This window comes from Alligator mississippiensis, chromosome 4 (assembly GCF_030867095.1).
Source record: "Alligator mississippiensis isolate rAllMis1 chromosome 4, rAllMis1, whole genome shotgun sequence".
Classification (NCBI taxonomy): Eukaryota; Metazoa; Chordata; order Crocodylia; family Alligatoridae; genus Alligator; species Alligator mississippiensis.
In genome coordinates this window covers 26,185,698-26,207,097 of record NC_081827.1, presented here as the reverse complement: position 1 = coordinate 26,207,097, position 21,400 = coordinate 26,185,698, and the positions used below count along the sequence as shown (strand labels likewise).

Below are 21,400 nucleotides of genomic sequence, written 5' to 3'. Positions count from 1 at the left end.
TAGGCACATAGGTAGGGTATCTTGTTGATGTCCCTTAACATTCTTATAATATTCAGAAAATGATTTTGATGTCTCCAAGTCTCTAAGAAATTGGATGAATTGCCAAGCCAATGTTGTCTATGGATAATACATAACATGCAATGGATACTAAATACTTTACTTTTTGCTTGTACTAGCAAAAACTCGTGCTGCTGACTTATTGGTTAATCCCCTGGATCCAAGAAATGCAGATAAAATTAGAGTTAAAATTGCTGACCTGGGAAATGCTTGCTGGGTGGTAAGTATAAAAATCTAATTTTAAATATTTAACCTGCGTTGTTTGGCACAGGACCCTTTTATTGTTCATTTTTTCCATTAATTTAATTCTTTCCATTTTAGCATAAACACTTCACAGAAGACATCCAGACAAGGCAGTATAGATCCATAGAGGTTTTAATAGGAGCAGGTTACAGTACACCTGCTGATATCTGGAGTACAGCATGTATGGTAAGAATAAAATATGCTGTTCTATTATCATGTCAAGCAAACCTTTATTTTACAAAAAAAGTTTATAAATTACAGAGCAGTGGGTCTAACAAAATAATTTAATATTTTCTTATGAATAAGTCTTATTTTTCTTTTATATCAACTTCTACACTTTCATACTAAAACTAATGCATGGGGTTTTGGCAAAGAGAAATATTTTTGATAAAGTTTTTAATTGGACAAAAAAATTTAAATGACTTCTGGAGGACATGTGCTTTAATTTTCCAAATGTCTAACCATATATCTCATTGAAATGAGTCTAGCACTTATTTCTGTTTGTATTTACAATTGACAAAAATATGATTTCTCTATTCCTTTTTCTCTATAACAGAAAAATCTAGAAAACGCTTTGAATTCTCATTTATTTCTGATGCATAAGGTTTTAAGATCAGTGCCTTGCATGTAAACTCAGTGCAAAGATCTTGTTTTGGAGAAATCTCCTCAAACACAATGTAGGAAATAAATTCAGAGGTATTTTTCAAGTTTTCTGTGCACGAGGTCTCATTGACAAAAAATATATACCTAAATCTTTATATTCTGATCAACATTATTTTTTGAGGTAGAACATATAAGAAAATCCAGCAGTGGAGAGAAATCAAACAGCACTGTGCTCGGCTCATCTCACTTAGATCCACTGAAGAGGATGGACTTTAGGGACCATATTTTCTTGCATACCATACCCCCTCCAAATAATACATGCACCTATTTTTCTGGAGTTATAGCTATATAGAGTAGGACCAGGGCCTAGTCTTCAGATCATTTACCCTCACTTTCCTGCTTGACCAAAAGCTGAAGTTCTAGCTGCTGCTGAAGATTGGTCTCCATGGTTGGCTCTATGATTTTGAAAGAGCTATAAGAGGCTCCAGGGTACTTGAAATAGGAGGAGAAAGACTAGGAGCAGCTAGCAAACAGCAACATTTCCCTAAGAAGTTTTAGCTTGATTTGTGAACATCAAGACCACTAAAAAAGATAAATGTTTGTCTGGAGTGAAGAACAGTGAGCCATTAAGTCAATTGACTCCCTCAGCTGCCTGAATAGAATTGCCACTACTGCTGCCTGGTGGAGCAGGAATAAAAACAGGTGCTTCTTTTCTGGGCAGAAAATCAGATTCCCTGCTTAAGATACATACACAAGTGTGGTGGGTGGGGGGAGGGAGCTGATTTTTGGGGAAAAGGTGTGCATGGCATGCAAGTAAATACAGTAATTTATTCTTTTCTTTAAATATTTTTGCTTCTTGAATTAATCCAGTCTTTGAATTCCTTGCTCTTTAATGATTATTCTCTTTGTTACTATAAAATTTTTGTAGGGATATTTATATATATATTCTGATATTTATATATACCATGACTTTACCAGAATTTTTTTTTAGTTTTGGCTTTGAATAGTTTTTATTCTTTTGCCATAGGGAATGAGCATAATTTGCAGGTGCTATGCACATTCTACTAAATCTGTGGTCATTTTCGTAGTTGACTTTTCACATCACCTCAGACTGTGCAAATATTGAATTACCAGGCCCATGCTGGCATGCTGTGCTTCCTGTTCTGGACTGCTTATTTCGTACATAGCTTTGGTCTGTGAACAAGCTCTTCAGCATAACATCTTTGTATCTTGAAAGTCTGGAAGTTCTCTAAGGGCTCAGCTCTGATTCACAAGATTTTAAAGCTCTGCATGCTCTAACGGCATCTAAAGAGCTCATGAATTCTGTAAACCAAGTGCTCCTGCAGCAGACTTTTAAGGCAGTGCTGTATCTGCCTAATGCTTTACCAGCTATCAGTGTAAAAGTTATCTTTTAATGAGTGCTGAGCATCAGCAGTTTCCATTGAAGCTAGTAGGAGTTGTAGGTGCTGCTCAGCAGTTTGCTGCATCCAGCCATCAATAAAATACAGAACAGGGAGATGAGAGAATGGATGAAGCCTCATATTTCAGCATTTTTTATTGTACAGGGTAATGAATGCTGTCTGCAGGTACTATGTTGTTAAAAATAGTTTTTATATAGAGTCATTAATATTTTATTTTACTAGATTGGGAGTTTAATGGAAGAAAGAAATCTGATAAAAGAGAATTTTACAAAGGAGACTGTAAGGAAACAGATAAGAGGAAGAATAATTTTAGAGTAAGGAGCTGAATGAGCCAGGTGTTCCCATTTCTAACACATGGTATAAAATCTGGCAAACTTCATTCACTGAAATGAAAGTGGATAAACTGCCTCAGAGTATATGATTAAGATTCATATGTATTGTCAGTAATCCTTCTCTTTCCCAGGATGTTTATCCCTATTTTAAAAAGTACAAAAAAGCTGTAAATTACATTGTGATTATCATCAGAATGCTGTATTTCATAGGTGTGAAAGTGCTGGTCATTAACCAATTTTAAGTGTAATGATAAATAATATGTTTCCTTTGTTCAAACTCCTTTTGTGTGCATCTAGCTCAGTCGTAGCTGTGCTTTCTAATACATACTTTTTGTTTATATTATATATAATAAGTTGTTGTGGTATTTCAAAAAATAAGAAAGCCAATCTATAGCATTCTCCAGGACTGGGCAAATATGTCTTTTCTAGAAACCAAGCAACCTCTCCTGTAAAGTAGATCTGATTTTGATTTTGGAGGTCTTTCATGTACTTGTAGAATTTTAAGGCGAAAATTGGGCTGAGAAATCCCATATTTTGGTTTGGGTTTTTCCACTTTTCTCTGGACACAGCATCATGTAACAATGCAAATGTGTCCAAGATTCAGGCACTGCCATTCATGTCAGACTGAAATGCACTCTGATGATGGGTTTCCATTGTCTTTTTGGTTTAGATGAAGGGCACTCAAAATACATGTAGTACCTGCAGAGTTTTCACTGTGGGAAGGTATAAATTTCAGAGATCACTTTATTGAAAAATCAGTACTTTGATTAGTTTATCCTGGGCCTGCATTAGACGTGCCCCTCCAGCTCTCTTTGCTCCTCAGGCTACGGACAGACACGTATGTAAAGCATTTCATATTCTGCTTCTATTTGAAGCACTTCTAGTTTGGATTGTGTCAATATCATATGGGCTGAAAGGATGGTCAGCTTGTCTTCCCAAATGTCTTTACCACCATTCACAGTCCTGAACATGAGGAAGGACTATGAGGATCTTCCTTGATCTCCTGGAGCTGTTCCTGGTGTCCAGGTTGGGCCCAGGACCTGCTGCCTGGTGTCATTGCTGTCACTGGACAGCTGTGAGCCCCCCTTCACAAGCAGCCGTAAAGCAAGCATTGTTCCCTCCGTTCAGGTGAGCTGTTGCACATGCTGTCAGGAAGCTGTCGCTGCTGCTGCTGCAGACCTTGTGTATCCCTTGAAGACCTTGTTGCAGCAAACAACCACAGGCTCAGTTCTATAACAGAGTGTCTGCCAGGTTTATTACCTGTAAAGTGCCTACTCGCTGACATGCATGGCCAGTAGGTCACAATGTGTAACCATGGATGCTTGTGGTAAGCTACAGGCATAACTTGCACATGGTGTCCCTAAGCCAAGGGTTTCCAGACCCTCCTTTGTACACTGATCAAAACAACTTCTGTTTACATCATATATATCCTAGGTCTCACCAAATGCTAAAATGCGTTAACTAGGTCATCTTAATCCCGCCATCCTTATTTTGATGTCCTGTACTGGTCTTATCAGCCATCATTATCCAATAGCTGCGTGAAAAGTGTAATTGTTTCTGCACGTTCTTATATAAACCCTAAATCAGTGATACATGGTAATACCTTCTCCCACCTCCAGTGAGGCCTGCATTAGTTAATTCTTTTCGGAGAGCTTTTCCGTGAGTAGTATGTGCTCTGATCAGTGGTTGTAGTAATCCATAACCCAGCAAACCTTTCCATAGGGTTTAATGGAGACATCACTGGTGAGGACCCTAAGAACATAAGGAGTGCCATTTACTATGTCAGACCAAAGGCCCGTCTAGCCTTGTCCTGTCTTGCACAGTGGCAGTGTCGATGCTGAGCAGGGAGGGTGAACAGAGCATGCCCAGAATCTCCTATCCCCGTTCCTCTTCCTCTCCCTCTGCAGCTTCCAGCATTCAGAGGATGTTCTGATTCGGAGGACCCACCCTATCTACCATATTCTCCCTTTCTTACCTTCTCATAGTTAGCTCTGCCATCAGGCTTCTGTTTGACTCCAGCTAGTTGTGTGTTTCACAGCCCCAGATATTTTGCATGGTCTTTCTTGGATGTCTGGTGGGTAAGTGACTCTCAAGAAGCCAAATTTCCAGGTTGGGGAGTGAGTCACAAAGAGGCCACCTCAAAGAGATAGGAAGGAAAGCACTGTGGGATGCTGGTAGGCTGACCAACTCCCTGTTGCACTATGGTGGAAAGAATAAATGTAACTTCATGCACTTCAGTGAAGTGCTGTGGGGTTTCTTCCTTGTAATTTCAAGTGATTTTATATGATTTAGGCTAATTTATAGCGCTAGAGAACTATACTTCACTTGTCCCTTCATTTTTGCAGTTCAAGCCCCCTCCCACTTCCAGCCCGTCTCCACGAGAGCTCCCCTACTGCCACCACCATGCACTATCCTCTCCCTTTCCCCACATTGGTGCTGTTACACAGGCAGCTGGCTTGCTGGGCCTCCCGCTATGCTGTCCTACCCTAGAGACTTCAGCCATTGTAACAGTGGCAGGGCAGGAGCCTTGGGGTCAAGTATTAACCTGCTGTGGACTAGATGCAACTGATTATCTGTGTGGACCATGGGCCACCGGTTGAACAGCCTGCTCTGAGAAAGCTGAGCCTACCTTCGTTCTGGGAGCTGCAAGGGAGCTTTTGTCTGAGGGAGGCACATTACCAAATTAAGTTTGAGTTAAGTCCTGTGAGGGCTAGCATTTTCAGGGAGATTAAGAGCAGTCAGAATGGCAGGACTGCCAGCACTGGATCTGTCATGCCTGGTGCTCTTTCCTGAGCAATGCTTTCAAGTAAGGATGCAGCAGGGGCAGTAAGTGCTGAGTCATTTGCCTAAATGCACATTTGACAAATGCTGGGAGACAGTCAGGGGAACCTGGGACAAAGAGTTCAATAGGAATGCAGCCAGAGACAGTCTCTGGGTGAATTTTACTGCAGTATTTGAATAGCAGTCCATCCAAATAACTGGTCCAGTCCCCGTGAACAAAAAGAAGACATTACTTTATGAAAATGGAGAGCAAAACATTGATAATATAGCAGGTCCTGCTAGAGTTCGCATTTCGCAGAGATCTTCTGAGATGCATGATCTACACACTAAGTGCCCTTGAAATAATAAAGGCTTTGAATGCTGGAGGGGGTTTCCAAATAGCAGAGCTATTGTTGGAATTCCCCAGCTTGTTCTGTGCCCAGTCAAGGATGCAGTGAAGATCAACTGAAAACGGTTGCTGTTTCTTCATGATGCAAGCTCTGTGTTAGGTTATGTGCTGACTGTTTAGATAGTTTTGTCAAGCAGATCTTAGGAGGTATGAACTTCTAAGAACTTGGGTCTGTTTGCGTGAGGGTAGGAAACCACACTCTTCTTGTGCTGGAGACAGCAACACTCCTGTGCCTTAGACAGCATCACCACCGCAGTTGTAGGAGAATATTCCTTTAGTGCAAGGCTGTGTGACTGGTGTTCTGTGGCCTGCATCCAGCTTGCAAGGGGGTTAACACGTGGCCTGTGGCCCCCTCTGTGGTTACCCTGTCCCTGTTACTCCTGCTTGCTTCGGAAGCTGGGGTCTCTAGAGCAGGGTGTTATGGCGGGAGGAGGCCATGGGGCCCATGTGGTTTGCTGGCTTGCGAGCCACGTGGCGTGCAGCCCCCAGCCCCTCAGAATTTGGACAGCCCGGCCTTAGTGTGTGAAACTGCATCCAGAGTGTGCCAGCAGGGAGGAACAGCCCTTTGACTGACATGCCATTGGGGCAAAGCTGTGGCTTGTTGACAGCAAGTCTTCTGTCCTTACAAAGTTTGCAAGAGGAGGCGGTATAGCTTCTAGCTGTGTTGGTCTAAAAAGCAGAGGCAGACAAAACTCTTGGGGCTAGAGGCAATATCTTTTATTAGACCAACTAAATAATAGCAAAAAAATTATTTCTTTGCAAGGTTTTGGGGTCCAAACACCCTTCTTCATGTCTGCCTCTGCTTTTTAGACCAACACAGCTATAGTCTATATCCCTGAAACATGAAAGATATCACAATTAGCTGTTTGGAAATGTAAAAGTTCATTGCTAAACAGAAAATAAGCAAAATTCAACTCTCTGCCAGACATCTGACACCTTCAGGGAAGAAGCCTGCAGGAGCCTTGTCTCTGCCTCAGCTGTAGTGTCACAGAGCAACTTTTTCACAAAATGGACTTGGAAACCCAGGGGATCCCCACCATCATTTACCTCCCCTGTGCAAGATGAAGTTTCTTTTCTACCTGGGAGAACTTTTACAGTCTTTGAATTCTCCTCCATCTGATGAAGGGTGTTTGGACCCAAAAGTTTGCAAAGAAAGAATTTTTTTGCTACTATTTAGTTGGTCTAATAAAAGATATTGTCTCTAACCCAAGAGTTTTTTCTGCCAAGAGGAGGGGGGAAATTTTCCAGGGGGAATAGACTGAGCAGGCACCGAGTAGGACTGTCCTACTGGTGCCAGTTCCAGGAGAAGTGCCATGCTTTGGGCTGCCCTCTGCCTGTACTTTGCATGCACTGCTGCTGGGAAGGAGAGAAATGCGATTCCACTGCTTTTCTTTGTTTATGTTGTTTGGCTTGAAGCCCGGGGAAGTGTCTGGCATGTTGATGGCCCCACCATCTAATACTCCGGGTTGCATTTCATGTTAATTAGATGGTGGTTAGCCCTGAGAGGCAGATGGTTAAAATACAAGGCTAGCCCTGCAACAGGGGAGGGTATTTTTCTGCTCTAATTTGTGGATCTGTTTTGGCACTCAATAAGACTGACTTTCAGAGAGGTTTGTGACCATTCAGGAAAAACAGCATTGCATTTTTAAATCCCAGTGTTTTTAATAAGCAACATCTAACAAAGAATAACTGGAGGCTGGCAGGAGGAATCAGAGAAGAGCAAGAAGCCTATACTTGTTTTTTTGCCATCCCCAAACAGAATATGGGTGGAAGGAAGGGTATTCCTGTGGGGAAGACACTTTTCTAAACATGAGAAGAGAATGATTCCTGAATAATGATACTGCACTATATTAGGGTCCCAGTTCAGCAAAAATTGCAGCTGTGCTAAACTTTCTATGCAGACGTGACCATTGACATGAATAGGCCAACTCAAGAGTCCAGTTACACAGGAGCACAGTGAGGCCATGTAGAGCAATGAGGCAAAGCATGAATGGAAATGTCTGCAGAATCAGGAACAGATGCTTTTATTTGTGTTCTGCGCACAGGGGCAGCACCTCTCTGATGTGCTCCCCCCTCGAGTGAACGGGAGAGTCAGGGGTCTCCCCCAGCAGTGCCTGAATATGATGGTGTGTGTCCTCATATTGGTGCATCTGAGCAGCACAGGCCAAGCAGAGGTTGACGGATCTTTTCAGCTTGCGCACAGGAAGTCTTATTAATGAAATATTAGAATAATGAAATGTAACAAGTTGGTTTGAAGAGCAAATGTGACCTTGGAAGTTTCTAAGGTGGTGATTGTACAGTTGCTAAGGAGAAACGACTTTTATCAGCTATCATATGTGACACAGTTAATATTGTTCTGCAAGGAGAGGGCAGCTGAGAGAATGATGCTGGCATCATCAGAGGAGGAAACTTGCCTTGTTTTTTGAGATGAAGGAGGATGCTGTGATCTTAATGTCACTAAATTTAAAACAGTTCAAAGAGTGACGACACAAAAACACAAAGGGCTTTAGATTGCAGTAGGAGTTTATTTTCAGAAAAAATATTGGCTCACCATGTGCACTTTTCCTTCAGTAGAGATAGACAGCATGAGATGCTTTCATTAACCACTAAATGCTGCTTTGCTCTGAAGAATGCGGTGTACATGCTGAAACATGCTAAAGAAAACTGTCTTCCAAAAGTAGCAGGGTGCTAGACATAGCATAAGTAAATTAAATAGAACAAAGTAGAAAAGGATGCTTAATGAGCAGCTACTCAGGACATTTATGTGGCTCTAAGAATAGACTGTAGGGATAGTAGAAATCTTTTTTGCTTTCAAATACCCTGTGACTGGCTGTGCTTTGTGCATCTGGTCTCTCTATCACACAGTGCTAAAGCAAAATTCCTTTTGTGTTTTTACATGCTTTTTATTTCCTGAAGTTGTAGAGGGAAATTTTGCAGGGAACAAACTGCCAATTAATTCACTTTTGTCATAAGTCTTTTTGCCTTTTGTCCTTGCTTTCCATTATTCATGGTGTGTCTTCCTAGAACTAGTTCTTTTATAAAAGCCACTGAAATAATTTCCTTCAAAATCTTTCATCTAGACCTGGTCTGCTGTGATACTTTCGGGATATTGCCAACAGAAAAGTCCAGGTATATATGGTCAGGGGCTGCCTGTGAAAGTGTCTTAACCATTCTCTGTCTCAGTTTACTCAAATATTACATGAGGATATAAACTTGTCTATTCTGTCTTTTTGGCTTTTATCCCAAGGGCATATGGGAATTGAGAAGGTTGTTTAGGGCCTTCTAGGATAGAGGAAGCTTGGCACCCACAAGTGAGGACCATCTTTCTCTGCAGCTAAACCAGAGGTTTCAGATGTAGCCACTGTCTATCTCTTTGTCCTTAGCACTGAGTCATTTAGGTCATCCTAGAAATCAAAAAAGATTTGAGGCCCAAGTTGTGGTTCTCAGAGACCTCTGGCTCCATGTAGCTCACGGCTCTGTGGGAATCAGCTTCTCTTTAGCTGCATTAGAAGAGAAAGGCAAAAGCAGCATCGCAGTAAGAAGAGAAACGGTTGTAGGTTTGCCCGTGGACCAATGATCATTCAAAATCCAGAGCTTCTGTCACTTTTCAGAGCTCCTTTACCAGGGCAGAAAGCAATCCTGGTTGATAGAAATGGGAACAATTAGAATCAATTTTCAGCTGTTAGTGACTTATGCCTTTGGAATAGTTCACTACTATGAGGGACAGAAATGTTTGCAGAAGATGCATGTTTTTTTCCTCAGCTTTCATATGTGATGACAACTAATTATGGTATTGGCTGATTTTGTTTACTTGTAGAAGTCAAGGGCCCATAAATAGATAATGTAGGGGATCCAGTTGTGCTAGGCTATGCTAAGCTATAGTACCAAAAATCAGTATTGGAGAAAAGGGCCTCCTGACTACTGGATGACAGTAAGGAAGAAAAAAAACCTCACACTAACCAGCATAAAAACATTAAAGGAGGTATGAACACAGCAGGTACACATGTAAAGTTGGTACTTACTAGTGCGTGTGCAGGTGCATGAATCTGGGAAACAAAACAAAGATGAACTTCTCAGCAGAGAGTGAGAGAGAAAGAGTTGGCACAAGATGTGGGGGGTATGCATGTATGAACACAGGAGTTAGGTAACCTGCTCCTTGTAGAGACCTAGGGGAGTGTGTGTACAACATCTCTACTTGTCAAGGGCAAGCTTCGCTAAGTTGGACTGATTGTTAATGAGACCAGTTGGTGTACTGTGCAACAACAATAAACCATTGTGAGCTTTTGCCACTGAACATGTATTGGAGTTGTTTTCTGCATTGCCTTCAGGACCTGGAAGATGGCTTGCTAGCATCAGACTTCCAGAACGTACAGACTGCAGCAGTCTGTATATCAAAAGTAACACCAACCAGATATCATTTGAGAGAACTCTCCATGCACCTTAGAACAACAGATTCGTTACAGGTGATCCATTTTCATTGAATACTTCCATACTTTGAATTAGGTTGGGGCAGGAAAAAAATTTTTTTGAAGGCAACAACAACCGTCATGGAGTTGGTGAGCTGCTAGGATAGAGCTCACCGTGGACACCAAGACAAGACTCTGCCAGGCTCATGGAGTGGTGTTCTTCGTCTTGGGTGTCTTGATAGGACGGAAATTGATTTGACTTGGATTAAGGTTTGGTGTTTGATTGGTCAAAAAATACTTGATCAATTGACTGGTCAAATAGTGGTCAAATATTTTAAGCATTAGAAAAGTGAAGAGAGAGACTATAATCTTCAATAAGTTAGATACTTATGCTAATAAGAAAAAAAGTTAACTTATGAAATAATGAAATTAAATTCTAAGTTATTTATAACTATCAGTGTTAGATAAGTGTAAATATGAATCATATTCAAGACTAAAAAGTTCTTTCCTTGTCTTTTAACCTGAAACCAGCCCAAACAGTTATAAAATAAATTAAAAATAAACAGAAATAAAACACACATAGCAACTGTGAGACAAAAGTCAGTTAAAAAAGTTATACTAAGTAGGCAGCAGTTATAAATAGTTATACTAGGCAGCCAACACTTCAGGCATTTTGCTGTTGGCCAGTAAGAGCAGCTTTTCTATGCTGCTGGTTTTGTTTCTTCTCTCAGCAGAGTCCTGCAGCCCAATGTGGCTCAGTGGAGGGAAGGGAAAGGAGGCTGGAAGAGCTCAGGAGAGAAGAGAAGGGCAGGGGCTTCCTTCTCCTACATGGTGGGTAGATGGACCGGGCGTAGTGGGGGGGTGTCCATCCTGACTTCTGCAGGACACTGAGGGACAAAGAGCCATCACCCCTGTCCTTGCTAACAGATAACACTACGATGCAATAAAAAGGTAGGCTGTCACCTACATAAGGGTATTTTTGGCTTCGTGGAATATTTGACAATTTTTGGCTGTGGTCAAATAGATGTTCAGTTGACCAGTCAGTTGTCATTATTTGACTAGTCAATTTAACAGTTTCCCAGACCCAACTTGGATGTATTGTATGTAATCAGTTCAGGTGGGCTTTTTGTTTCAAGAATTCACTAGTAGCTTCAATATTCAGCAGGTTGGGTTTTCTCTTATTAGGCTTGCTTTTGATATGGGAAAGATTTAAATGCCTGCTATTTCCCTCCCCGGGGACAAGGATTTGATTAATCCACTTATTAGTTTGGAGTTTTTAAAAAATGCATGCCTTTCATCTTTTACCAAGAGCTTCATGACAATCAGGCTTGACAGGTTGACATGATACAACTTTTGGTTCTCAGATCTCCTACCTGAACATAGGAACCTCTAGCTCATCTTCCAGCTCTGAGTTTCCTAATGCACACCCAGGGCCAAATGATTAATCCAAACCTGAAATCCATGAACTCTATGAATAAAAAGGGTGTGTAGGTGTTCAGAGGAGAATTTGTTTAGTATTAATATTATCCTTTTAGTACTGTTCACTCTGATTTATGCTATTCAAATGAGAGTACTAAGTTGTGGATTTTTTTGGTGCATGACTGCTAACACTTTTGCCATGAAACTTCTCTCTCAGAAAGAGTCAAACTTGAGGTTGCATGGTTCCTCCAGCATTTGAATGCTATCATTAAAACATTTTGGATTCTGATACCATTACAGTCAATTTGTAGTGGTATCTACCTACTGACCTACAACAGGGCTGTTCAACTGGTGCTTGTGGGCTGGATGTGGCCTGCAAGGGGCTAATATGTGGCCTGTGGGCATCTGCCTGGTGTTACTCCCCTCATTGCTTTTGCAGCCATGGTAGTTGGGAATGGAGCAGTGGGAGGGAGCCAGGTTTCCCATGATGGAAGAGCAGGGAAGAGGGGAGGGAGTGGGGTTGGCGCTGGGGCAGGGGCAGGTGCTGCCCAGCCATCTCAGAGCAGATCAGGGCATGGGATGGAGCTGTGAGCCACTCGTCTGGAGGGCGCAGCTCCCGCAGCTGCACACACCTTTGGAGGGCATGGGGGCATGTCCCCCCTGGATCTGCATGTAGGGCAAGGGTGGGCTGCCACTGTGGGCTGAAGCCAAGGGTGGCGCCAATCTCTTCCTGGCAGGGCTGGGCTAGGGCTGTGCTCAGGGCAGGCGGCAGCAGCACTGGGAGGGGGGTTACATGGGCAGCTGTGCCCACCCCAATATTTGCTGTAGCCCCCCATACCCCCCCCTCCCAGCTCCGCTGCCACCCATCCCGAATGCAGCCATGGTCCAGCCCCCTGCTGGGAAGAACGTGGTGCTGCCTCTGGCCCCAGCCCGCTGCGGCAGCCCACCCTTGCCCTGTATGCACATCTGGGGGGGCACACATCCCCCATGCCCTCCTGGGATGTGTGCAGCAGCAGGAGCTGCCCCCCCCTTGCACCCCAGACAAGCCGTGGCTCTGTCCTGTGCTGTGTCCTGCCCCACCCTGGCTGGGCAGCGCTTACCCCAGTGCCAGCCCCACTCCCTCCCTCACCTTGGGGGCCTCCATCTGCTCCCCCCTCAGCCCTTCTCCCACATCAGATTTACCAGCCGGATGCTGCTCTCCTTGCTGCTGGGCCGCATATTGGCTATTGGATTGGTATCAGCCGATATGGCTTGTTAAAAATGGGCCATCGATATCGTCCCAAAAAATCTCTATCAGTGCACCCCTAGCATGGATATTTTGAAGGGCGGCATTCTGTTCTTTTCAGATACCCGAGATGACCAGATTGCACAGGTTTGCATTTTGTTTCTGGATGTGTACATAGATGTTCACGTGGGTAGGACGACACACCCAGGGCTTTTTATGGCTCAGACTATCATGTAAACAACCGAACTTAGTTGTATGGCAAGAAAGGAATGGGATGCCATCCTCAGTGTTGAAGGGTATCTATTTTAATGGTTATTACTATTAAAAATGGTTGCCTTTATTGCCATTTTGAATTGTGGTGAATCTAGTTTCCAAGTCTTTGGGAGGTAGTTATTTGGATCCAAATGCATCCTTCAGAGGAAATGATTCTGTCTTCTGAATTCCAGATGGGAATTAAGTGCACACATTGACACAGCTTTATCAGGTCTCACTAGAAAAACATTTGGCAATTTTTCTTTAACTGGTTTTCTTCAGTTAAGCTTTCTCAGGGATTGCTACTTTTAGTTAATTTCCCAACAGTGGGGATCTGTGCTGATGGTACTAACAGATGACAGAAAGATTTCTTAGCTAGTTTATTCAAACCGAAGAATTACTGTGTAGATTGACAACATAGATTCACCTGCCTTAGCTGACTATCCCAGTTCTTCAGAGTCAATGCCAGAGATTCTGATTTAGTAGAAAGAAATGGGCTGGGGCTGAGGCTTGTTGCTCTTTGTAAGGCTGTTGATCTGAACCTTCAGCGATGCAGGGGAACAGATCCTGTGGTGGGTTCTGACTGGTACCGAGAGCACGGGAACTTTCTCCAAAGACAGTTGCTCTATGCTGTCAGTTTATTCAAGGAACTACACTACTATGTAAGTACACTTTCCTTGAGCACTTGCTTGAGAATAATTCTCTCATTTATAAAAGATTGCTTTGGCATTCATCAAAACTGTAAGTTTAATATATTTATTTCTGAAATACCCATAAGCGTGTCTGTTGTGTTGTGTTGTAGGCATTTGAGCTTGCAACTGGAGATTATTTGTTCGAACCACATTCTGGTGAAGACTATTCCAGAGATGAGGGTATGTATCTTTTGAGATGTTACACAATTTCCCAGACATGATCACAACTTTGTAAAGTTTTTACTAGTGGGGTTAATTTTTGGATTTGACTGAACTGTTCATCAACACTGTGTTCTGGTTCCAGAATATAAATTCACATGTTTTTCTTTTTAGTTTTAAGTCCCATGAATAGCAATAGGTGGGCAAACCTCCTTCAGCAGATACACTACTCTTGCTTAACAGCATCCTGAAGGAAGTAAACTACCTCCTTGTAAGATCTGCATATGTGTGAAAACCTGATTGTTTCAGTTACAAAAGCAACACACTCGAGTTCTATAGCTTTCTCTGTTTTAAGATTGACACTGGAATAAATTTTCACAATTGTGTATATTTGATTTTAAGTAGTGAATTACTAATTTTTTTTAAACCAAAATTAACTCCTGCTTCCATCTGTGTACCTGTCCATTTCCATGCTTGTTTGCTTGTAATGCCCTTTGCAGTGGTAACGTGGGCATCATTCATTGTTCCTAAGTGCTACTAATGATGCCAGAGCTCTGCTGATCCTGGAAACCTCTGCATGGGTTTGCTGCAAACATTGTTGATTTAAAAACTATTTCTGATTTTTTACTAATTCCAGTTTCTTTCCTCTTCTTTTTATCCCATCCTTTCCCTGCCCTTCCCACTCCCGTGTCCTTTTTTTCTCTCCTTCATAGACCACATAGCACACATCATAGAGCTGCTAGGCAATATCCCAAGGCACTTTGCTCTATCTGGAAAATATTCTCGGGAATTCTTCAATCGCAGAGGTAGTACCTCTTCTTTTTGAAAGGCGCCGTGATGCAGACAGAAGTGGAATGGTAGTTGGTGGTTATAACACATACCACTAAGAAGCATTTTCTCAAATCATACACGCAAAATTATCCTTGAAGAACAAAAATTAACAAATGAAAAAACAAAAACCCATAGAGAATTCCATTGCCTTTGTTTTGCCAAACTTATTGAAAAAAAACCCATTGCATATGTATTTTAAATCAGTTAATAGGCAAAATCTTATCTTTTAACTGTCTTTTTGTTGGAGAAATTTCCCTGAAAACGCATTTCCAAATTTCCAAATTTGGAAATTCCAAATTTCCAAATTAACCATCCCAAGTGGAAAGCCTTGTCCATACACTCAGTGGTGTTTATGGCTTTTTTTGAGGAGGACAAATCTATTTCTGTCTGTACCGGGCCAGTATTAGTGTGTGCATGCAATGTACTGATTAAACTGTTGTATGTTTCTGTTTTGCTGGCAATATTCTCCAATGCAGACCACATAGCATTGATCATTGAACTGCTGGGAAAAATCCCTCGAAAATACGCTATGTTGGGGAAATATTCCAAGGAGTTTTTCACCAAAAAAGGTAATGGTATTTATGCAACACTAATTTAAAGCATAACGCTAGCCAAAAGGATAAATTATACATTCATGTATGGGTAACGAAGAAATATATCCGTTTAAATGAGAAGATCATGTTAAAGAAGAGCTTTATAAGTGTGAACTCACCTTTCCATGAAGAGCAAAAAGTTGCAGAGTAAAAATGATTTCACTTACCATTTATATTGTGAAACAGTGGATATTAAGCAAAATTTTCATAAAGCATTATTTAAATGCATAGATATACATAGAGCACCAAATGCATCCTAATGTAAAATTAATTTAAATTTATATTCTCTGTAAATTATCATCAGATAATGCAGTCTGTCAAACATTGAAAGGATTTAAAATACTCTTGGGGAAAAATAACTGTTGTTCACTTTTTACCTTATGCTGTTCAAGCAGACTCTCTTTCTAAGGAGTAAAACAGATGATAAAGAGAAACACAAAGCACAAAACACAAAGGTTTTATGTATTTCCTGCCATTACCTTCCCATTTTAAAAAGGGTAAAACAAATACAGAAATAGTAGTTGTGTGACTTAGGTATGGACAGCTCGTGTCTTCCATCTCAATAGCATTATTTCACTTTTAATAGTCTCAATGTTATTTGTGTTGTGGTAGTATCTGGAAGTCCTGTTCATAGCCTGGGTCTCCATCATGTTAAGTGCTGTACAAATATGAAATAAATTTAATACTAAACCAGTATGTGACATAGTACAAGAACTGGTTTTGGTCAAATACATCACTCCCTTTCTTTCATTTTGCTTTCAGTTACGTTAGCAGAATTAAACTAGTATATGTCTCTATTTATAACATGGTGAATTGTTCTGCTGTCAGGCTGTAGTACCTTGTGTCTCTCTTACTTGCTCTTTTTATTTTGTTGATTAAATTCTTCTAATTGTAATCTCTTACACTCTAACAATAAACGTTAATGTCTTTAGAATTTCTCTGTTCAGTAGTTGCAGAAATCAGGCTAGCACCAATAACAACTCAGCATTATTTCAGATCTCATAAGTGAACTCATTGTGGAAAGTGGTGACGTCTGGTGGTTAAGCAGGGATAGGGATTCCTGGGTGATGTTTCTAACTTCAACACTAGCTCACTGTGATGGTCACTTTAGTGCACATACAAGGTCCTTTTTTTGTGTCTTCAGAATGGCTATTTGGGCTTAAATACTAGCTTAGCACAGACTGACCAGCATTTTGTAAAAACAGTAAAAACCTTGACATCGAAATTAAAAACGTGTTGCAGTGCTTCTGGTGCACAGATGAGAGAATTTTATCATTGAGGACATCTGACTACTCTTGATCCTTGGGCAGTTGGTAAGATTAAAATTAAGTGGTAGTCAAGATTTGTTTGTTTCCAGTGCGTGTCTCATTCCCTTCTGGGAATTCCTGCTGCAGATTTATACTCCTGGCCTCTCTGCTTGCCCCTCTTTGGCTCTGGAGTCTTAGAGCAGGCGTAGATCAAGAACCAGCCATGACTTCCTTCATATCGTGGTAGTGGAAGAGTGATGTTGTAGCTGTGGTGGGCCAGAAATTATGCAAGAGGCAAGGATTTTTTAGGTTGTCTCTTTTATTGGATCTACTATGTAGCTGAGGCAGAGTTAGACGCACTTCTTAATGCAAAACATGTTTCCTCAGGTCTGATCATAAGAAGCTAAGGCACAGAAAACCAGGCACCCTAAGAAATCCTTGCCTCTCTTGCCTCATTGTCGTTTATGGTAGAATCCTTTATTGCTCTTCTGTCTAGCTAATAAGGTTGGTCTGTTGGAGTTCACATTAATACTAAAAAAGAACCTGTAGTTGTTATAGCTTTGGGGAGAGGAGCTGTTTATTTTCCTCTGCAGGGGGGGAGGGGACATGGCCCTCCTCCTTGGATCTCTCAAGTGCATTTTAACAACCACTGCAGCTGTGGGGCGCTGACAGTCCCCATCCCCCGCTCTGCTTGTGGCAGGTTAGGGTGCTTTGGCATCTTTCCACACTATTCTTGTACAGCAGGGTTGATTGTGGGTGAGGAATGGGATGGTTTGCATAGGGATGATCCTGCTGTGAACAGGGGCTGGACTAGATGACTTCCTGAGGACCCTTCCTACTCTGCTTTCCTGTGGTTCTGGGTATTCTGGTGGCGGTTTTTCTAGTAGCAATGGATCTGATATTGCATCTTTATTAAGCTGTTCATTACCAACTGGTCATTCTGTTTATATTAGTTACTTTTGTTAAAGCTGATCCCGGCAGGAAATTAGGCTTTGGAAATGCTAGTTGGAGAAAAATGTTAATTAAAAAATTAGAATCCATTTTTAATTTAAACATTGTTTAAATTAAATCAGTTTTTATTTCAAATCAGAAATTTTATTTTCATCCCAGGTTAATTATGTACATTCTTCTTAATGTGTAGCTGTAAATTGCTAAACTTGGGTTTACCCACTAGTTTTAGTTTCTTATAGATTGGAGGCAAGGATTTCCTTGGGTGATATCTATTATTGGACCAACTGCACGGCTGGGATAGACTCACACAAACTTTTGAATGCAAGAGATCCTTCTTCCCAGATTGGACACAGAATTTTTTTGTTTTTTTTATAAAGTTTACACTTAAAATGCTCAGGATAAAAGAGCCAAATTCAAAGCTGATGAACAGCAGTATTGTGAGAAAAGCATGAATGCAACAGAAGACTGATAACTTAAGCAAATAGACATGCTGCTGTTGTGCCTAGCACCCCCTGCTGATATGTCAAACCTTCTCCAAGTTAAGAAAGCTGAAATGTGTTGGCAAGGATGCACACAAATTGCAAACTCTGCTGGAGGAGGCTTTTGGGCCTATGTTGATTAGGTGCTTTTGGAATAGCTCATCATTAGGTGCTACAATAAGGGTTTAGGAATATACATTTAGACATTTTAGAAAACATTGCCCTCTGTATAAAAAAATTACAGTCCAGTTGATAAATGTATTGAAGGTATACATACTTTCTCATCACTAATGGGGGAACAATTCTATTCATCTTGTTTTGAAATACCAAGTTTTTTAGCCAAAAAAACTGATTTAAAAAATAATGAAAATATGGTAGCTGGTGATGGAACAAACAGTTTAAGAGGTTTAAGCAGCAAATAGTTCCAAGGAAATCAGTTCAGTGAACTACTTGTAGATCATTCATGTGAGCAAAATTGCAGGCTCCTAATTTTCAGGATTTTGGGTGAAATTGAATTAAAAGATAGTCCCAGTAATGACATTTTTTATAAGAAAGCATTTATAATTCAGGTCATTAACAATTTAAAACTAAAGGCACAGTAGCACAAATATTCAAATCAGTGTCACAAAGCCTTAGCCTGAGTGATGGCAAGGATTTAAACAAACAAACAAAATCTCTTGTCCCGGAAGCTGTAACGCAAGGGATTTGCAACAGGTCTGTGCTCTCCAAGGAAGTGCTTCTTACTGTGGGCTTTATCACATTACCATTGCTGCTTAAGGTGGTCCCTAAGTTGCTACTTGTGGAAGAGACAATGAAAAGACAGCTCAAAGATGCCCCCAGGAGCCCTTCCTTCAGACATTAGGCTGCCTCACATTTAAGGGATTTGACTACATCTAGACAAGCCATTGGAGGGCACTGTTGAAGCACTCTCTGAAGCTCTTTTGATGAACAAAAGGGCATGGAGAAAGCTGGGGAGGCAGAATTGTAGTTGAGGATTCAGTTTTATAAAAAAGGAGTTTGCTTCCACTGACCAGTGGCCAGAAGTGTCAAAAGAACCATGGGTCTTATGCAGCTTCAGTGCCAAGGTGCTGGGTATGGAAAAGTAGGGTCTGTAAATCAGAGTCCACTTGGAATAGAAATACTTTGATTTAGTTGCCCAGACCTAAAGAAAGGCACTTTATACCCAAAAGCTGGCCTAGCCTCTCTCCCAACTACATAGGTGGTCCAATAAGAGATATTAGCAAAAAAATCCTTGCTTCTGACAATAAGGACTTTTTTGCTGAGAGTAAGTTGAACCTGGTTTGCTGTAACTTAAACACATTATTTCCTGTTGCTCTGTGTTGTGAAGTGGCTGCACTATTTTGTATGACTGTTAAGGGGTCATCTTAATTTTTCCGATGCGGCTGTGAATATATTTCCTTTTGTATGCTTAAATTGCATATTTGGTGTTACTTACAGATGTGAGTGGGTTCCATTAAATAAGGAAGAGTTACTAACTCCTTTGTAGTCGAGGCTGAATTCCTGGTACAATATACCATTTTTCAACGCCACCTTTTCCTTACCAAAACCAAAATACTTGTGGACCACATCTCTTCCTAGGGTAAAAACGGAAAAGTTTAGTGACTATCCCGTAAATTATGTCAGAAATGTGAGGATTTCACTTTTCCCATAATTAATTTTTTTCAAAGATTTTTCTAATTTTTTTTGGCTTATATCCCTGAGACATTTACAAATGAACTTCAAAGTTCATCAATTCAGGGCATTTCTAGATTTGGGGGGAATATATAGATATTTAAAGGTATTATATAATGGGACTACAAAAGCATATCTATAGATAGCCGTGTGTGTTTGGACGTTCATCAGACCCACAGGGGAACTGCACCAGACTTCTGGTTTCACGTGTACATCTTGTGATACACACTTCAACTTTTGCAGTTAATGCCAACTGGCCAAAGGGCTTGATGGCTAGGACTGACCAGCAAACAATCAGTGGGTGTGTGGACTCTGCCCTCAAAGGAGCAGAAAAGATAAAAGCACATTATGGAAAAGAGGCTGCTCTGACAAATGAAAGTGAGGAAGCCACATGGAGATGAGAAATGGGTGTGATGGGGTCTGTTTCCCTGCAGGTTGTTCACTGCACCAGTCACTTTGTGGTTTGCTGGCTGTCACTGAGCAAGTTGCAAGCATGTGGGCCTGGAAGAAGCCTCCTCAGTCATTAAGTCCAGTTTCCACCAGTACAGGCACCGCATCGAATCATTGTTTTCATAAACTAATCGGCTCCATCTTAAAAGCAGTAGAGATTTCTGCTCCTCTACTCTTACATGGGGGACTATCCAGACCCTCATTGCTTTGATATTTAGAAACCCTGTCTGAGTTCCAGCCTAAGTTTATTCATGGCCAATGTACACCATTTGTACTTGTGCCAACATTTTCCTGATCTAAATGGTTCTCATCACTGCAGCGTTAACTTGAATGTATCACACTGATAGCTTATAATGGTCATGCTGATAGCTTCTCTTCAGCTGTTTCCATGTGATGAGTTCCCTGTTAATAATCCCGAAGTGCATGACCTTATTAGACTTTGTAGTATTGAATTTCATCCCATTTCTTTTACTCCAGTCCTCAAGGACATCCAGTTCTGTGTACAATACCTGAATTAACTTGGGTATTAGCCTATATTTGCTAATCACTTTGTGCTAGTTGCTTTATTGAAGGCCTGACAGATGATGTCTACCTCATTTCCCATCTACAGAATGAGAGATCAGGTTACCCTGGCACGTTCTCTCTTTGGTAAAACTGGAATTGCATTTCATCTCACTTTCTATTTACTGACATACATTTATTCTTACCTTCAAAATTTGTACTATTGAGGGCAGACTGAGGGGCCTGTAGGTGCCCATATAATTCCCTCTTCCCCCTCCCCCCCCAGCTCCCCTTTCTTAAATATAGCTGTGTGCTTGCTATTTTCCATCTTAGGGTACATCCGCAACTTGGTACGTTTGTTAAGAATACTTGCACTGGACTTGTGGTTTCGTTTGAGTAAACTGAATTGGAGTTTTGTTGCCACCTCAGCTGTGGCAATTTACAATGTCATACCCTCATTCCCCTTGCCCCCACGTTCATTCATCCTGCCCTTGCCCCCACAGTCTACTTCAAAAAATGAGACAAAGTATTCATTTAGTTTTGGGGCCTACACTACCTTTGCTTTTATTTCATCATCTGTTAAATATTTGAAGAAACCCAGAAGAATTTTTGTAAACCCCCCCCCTCCCCCCCCCCCAGACTTACCCCTAAATGTTGTAAGGATCTATTTAGCCATCC

General features: G+C 41.2%; 1 protein-coding gene across 12 annotated transcripts in view; it reads left to right on the top strand.

Moving 5' to 3' along the window:
* SRPK2 (SRSF protein kinase 2) overlaps positions 1 to 21,400 on the top strand; it is a 276,798-nt gene that overhangs the window by 252,732 nt on the left and 2,666 nt on the right. For 7 of the 12 annotated variants that reach the window (XM_059725851.1, XM_059725853.1, XM_059725862.1 and 4 more), the window contains 6 exons: positions 177 to 277; positions 379 to 486; positions 13,676 to 13,789; positions 13,930 to 13,999; positions 14,692 to 14,784; positions 15,286 to 15,378. In XM_059725851.1, coding sequence (XP_059581834.1) covers positions 177 to 277; positions 379 to 486; positions 13,676 to 13,789; positions 13,930 to 13,999; positions 14,692 to 14,784; positions 15,286 to 15,378 — 579 coding nt within the window. The remainder of the gene's footprint in view (positions 1 to 176; positions 278 to 378; positions 487 to 13,675; positions 13,790 to 13,929; positions 14,000 to 14,691; positions 14,785 to 15,285; positions 15,379 to 21,400) is intronic. The other 5 variants (XM_059725855.1, XM_059725854.1, XM_059725856.1 and 2 more) reach the window with 5 other exon arrangements.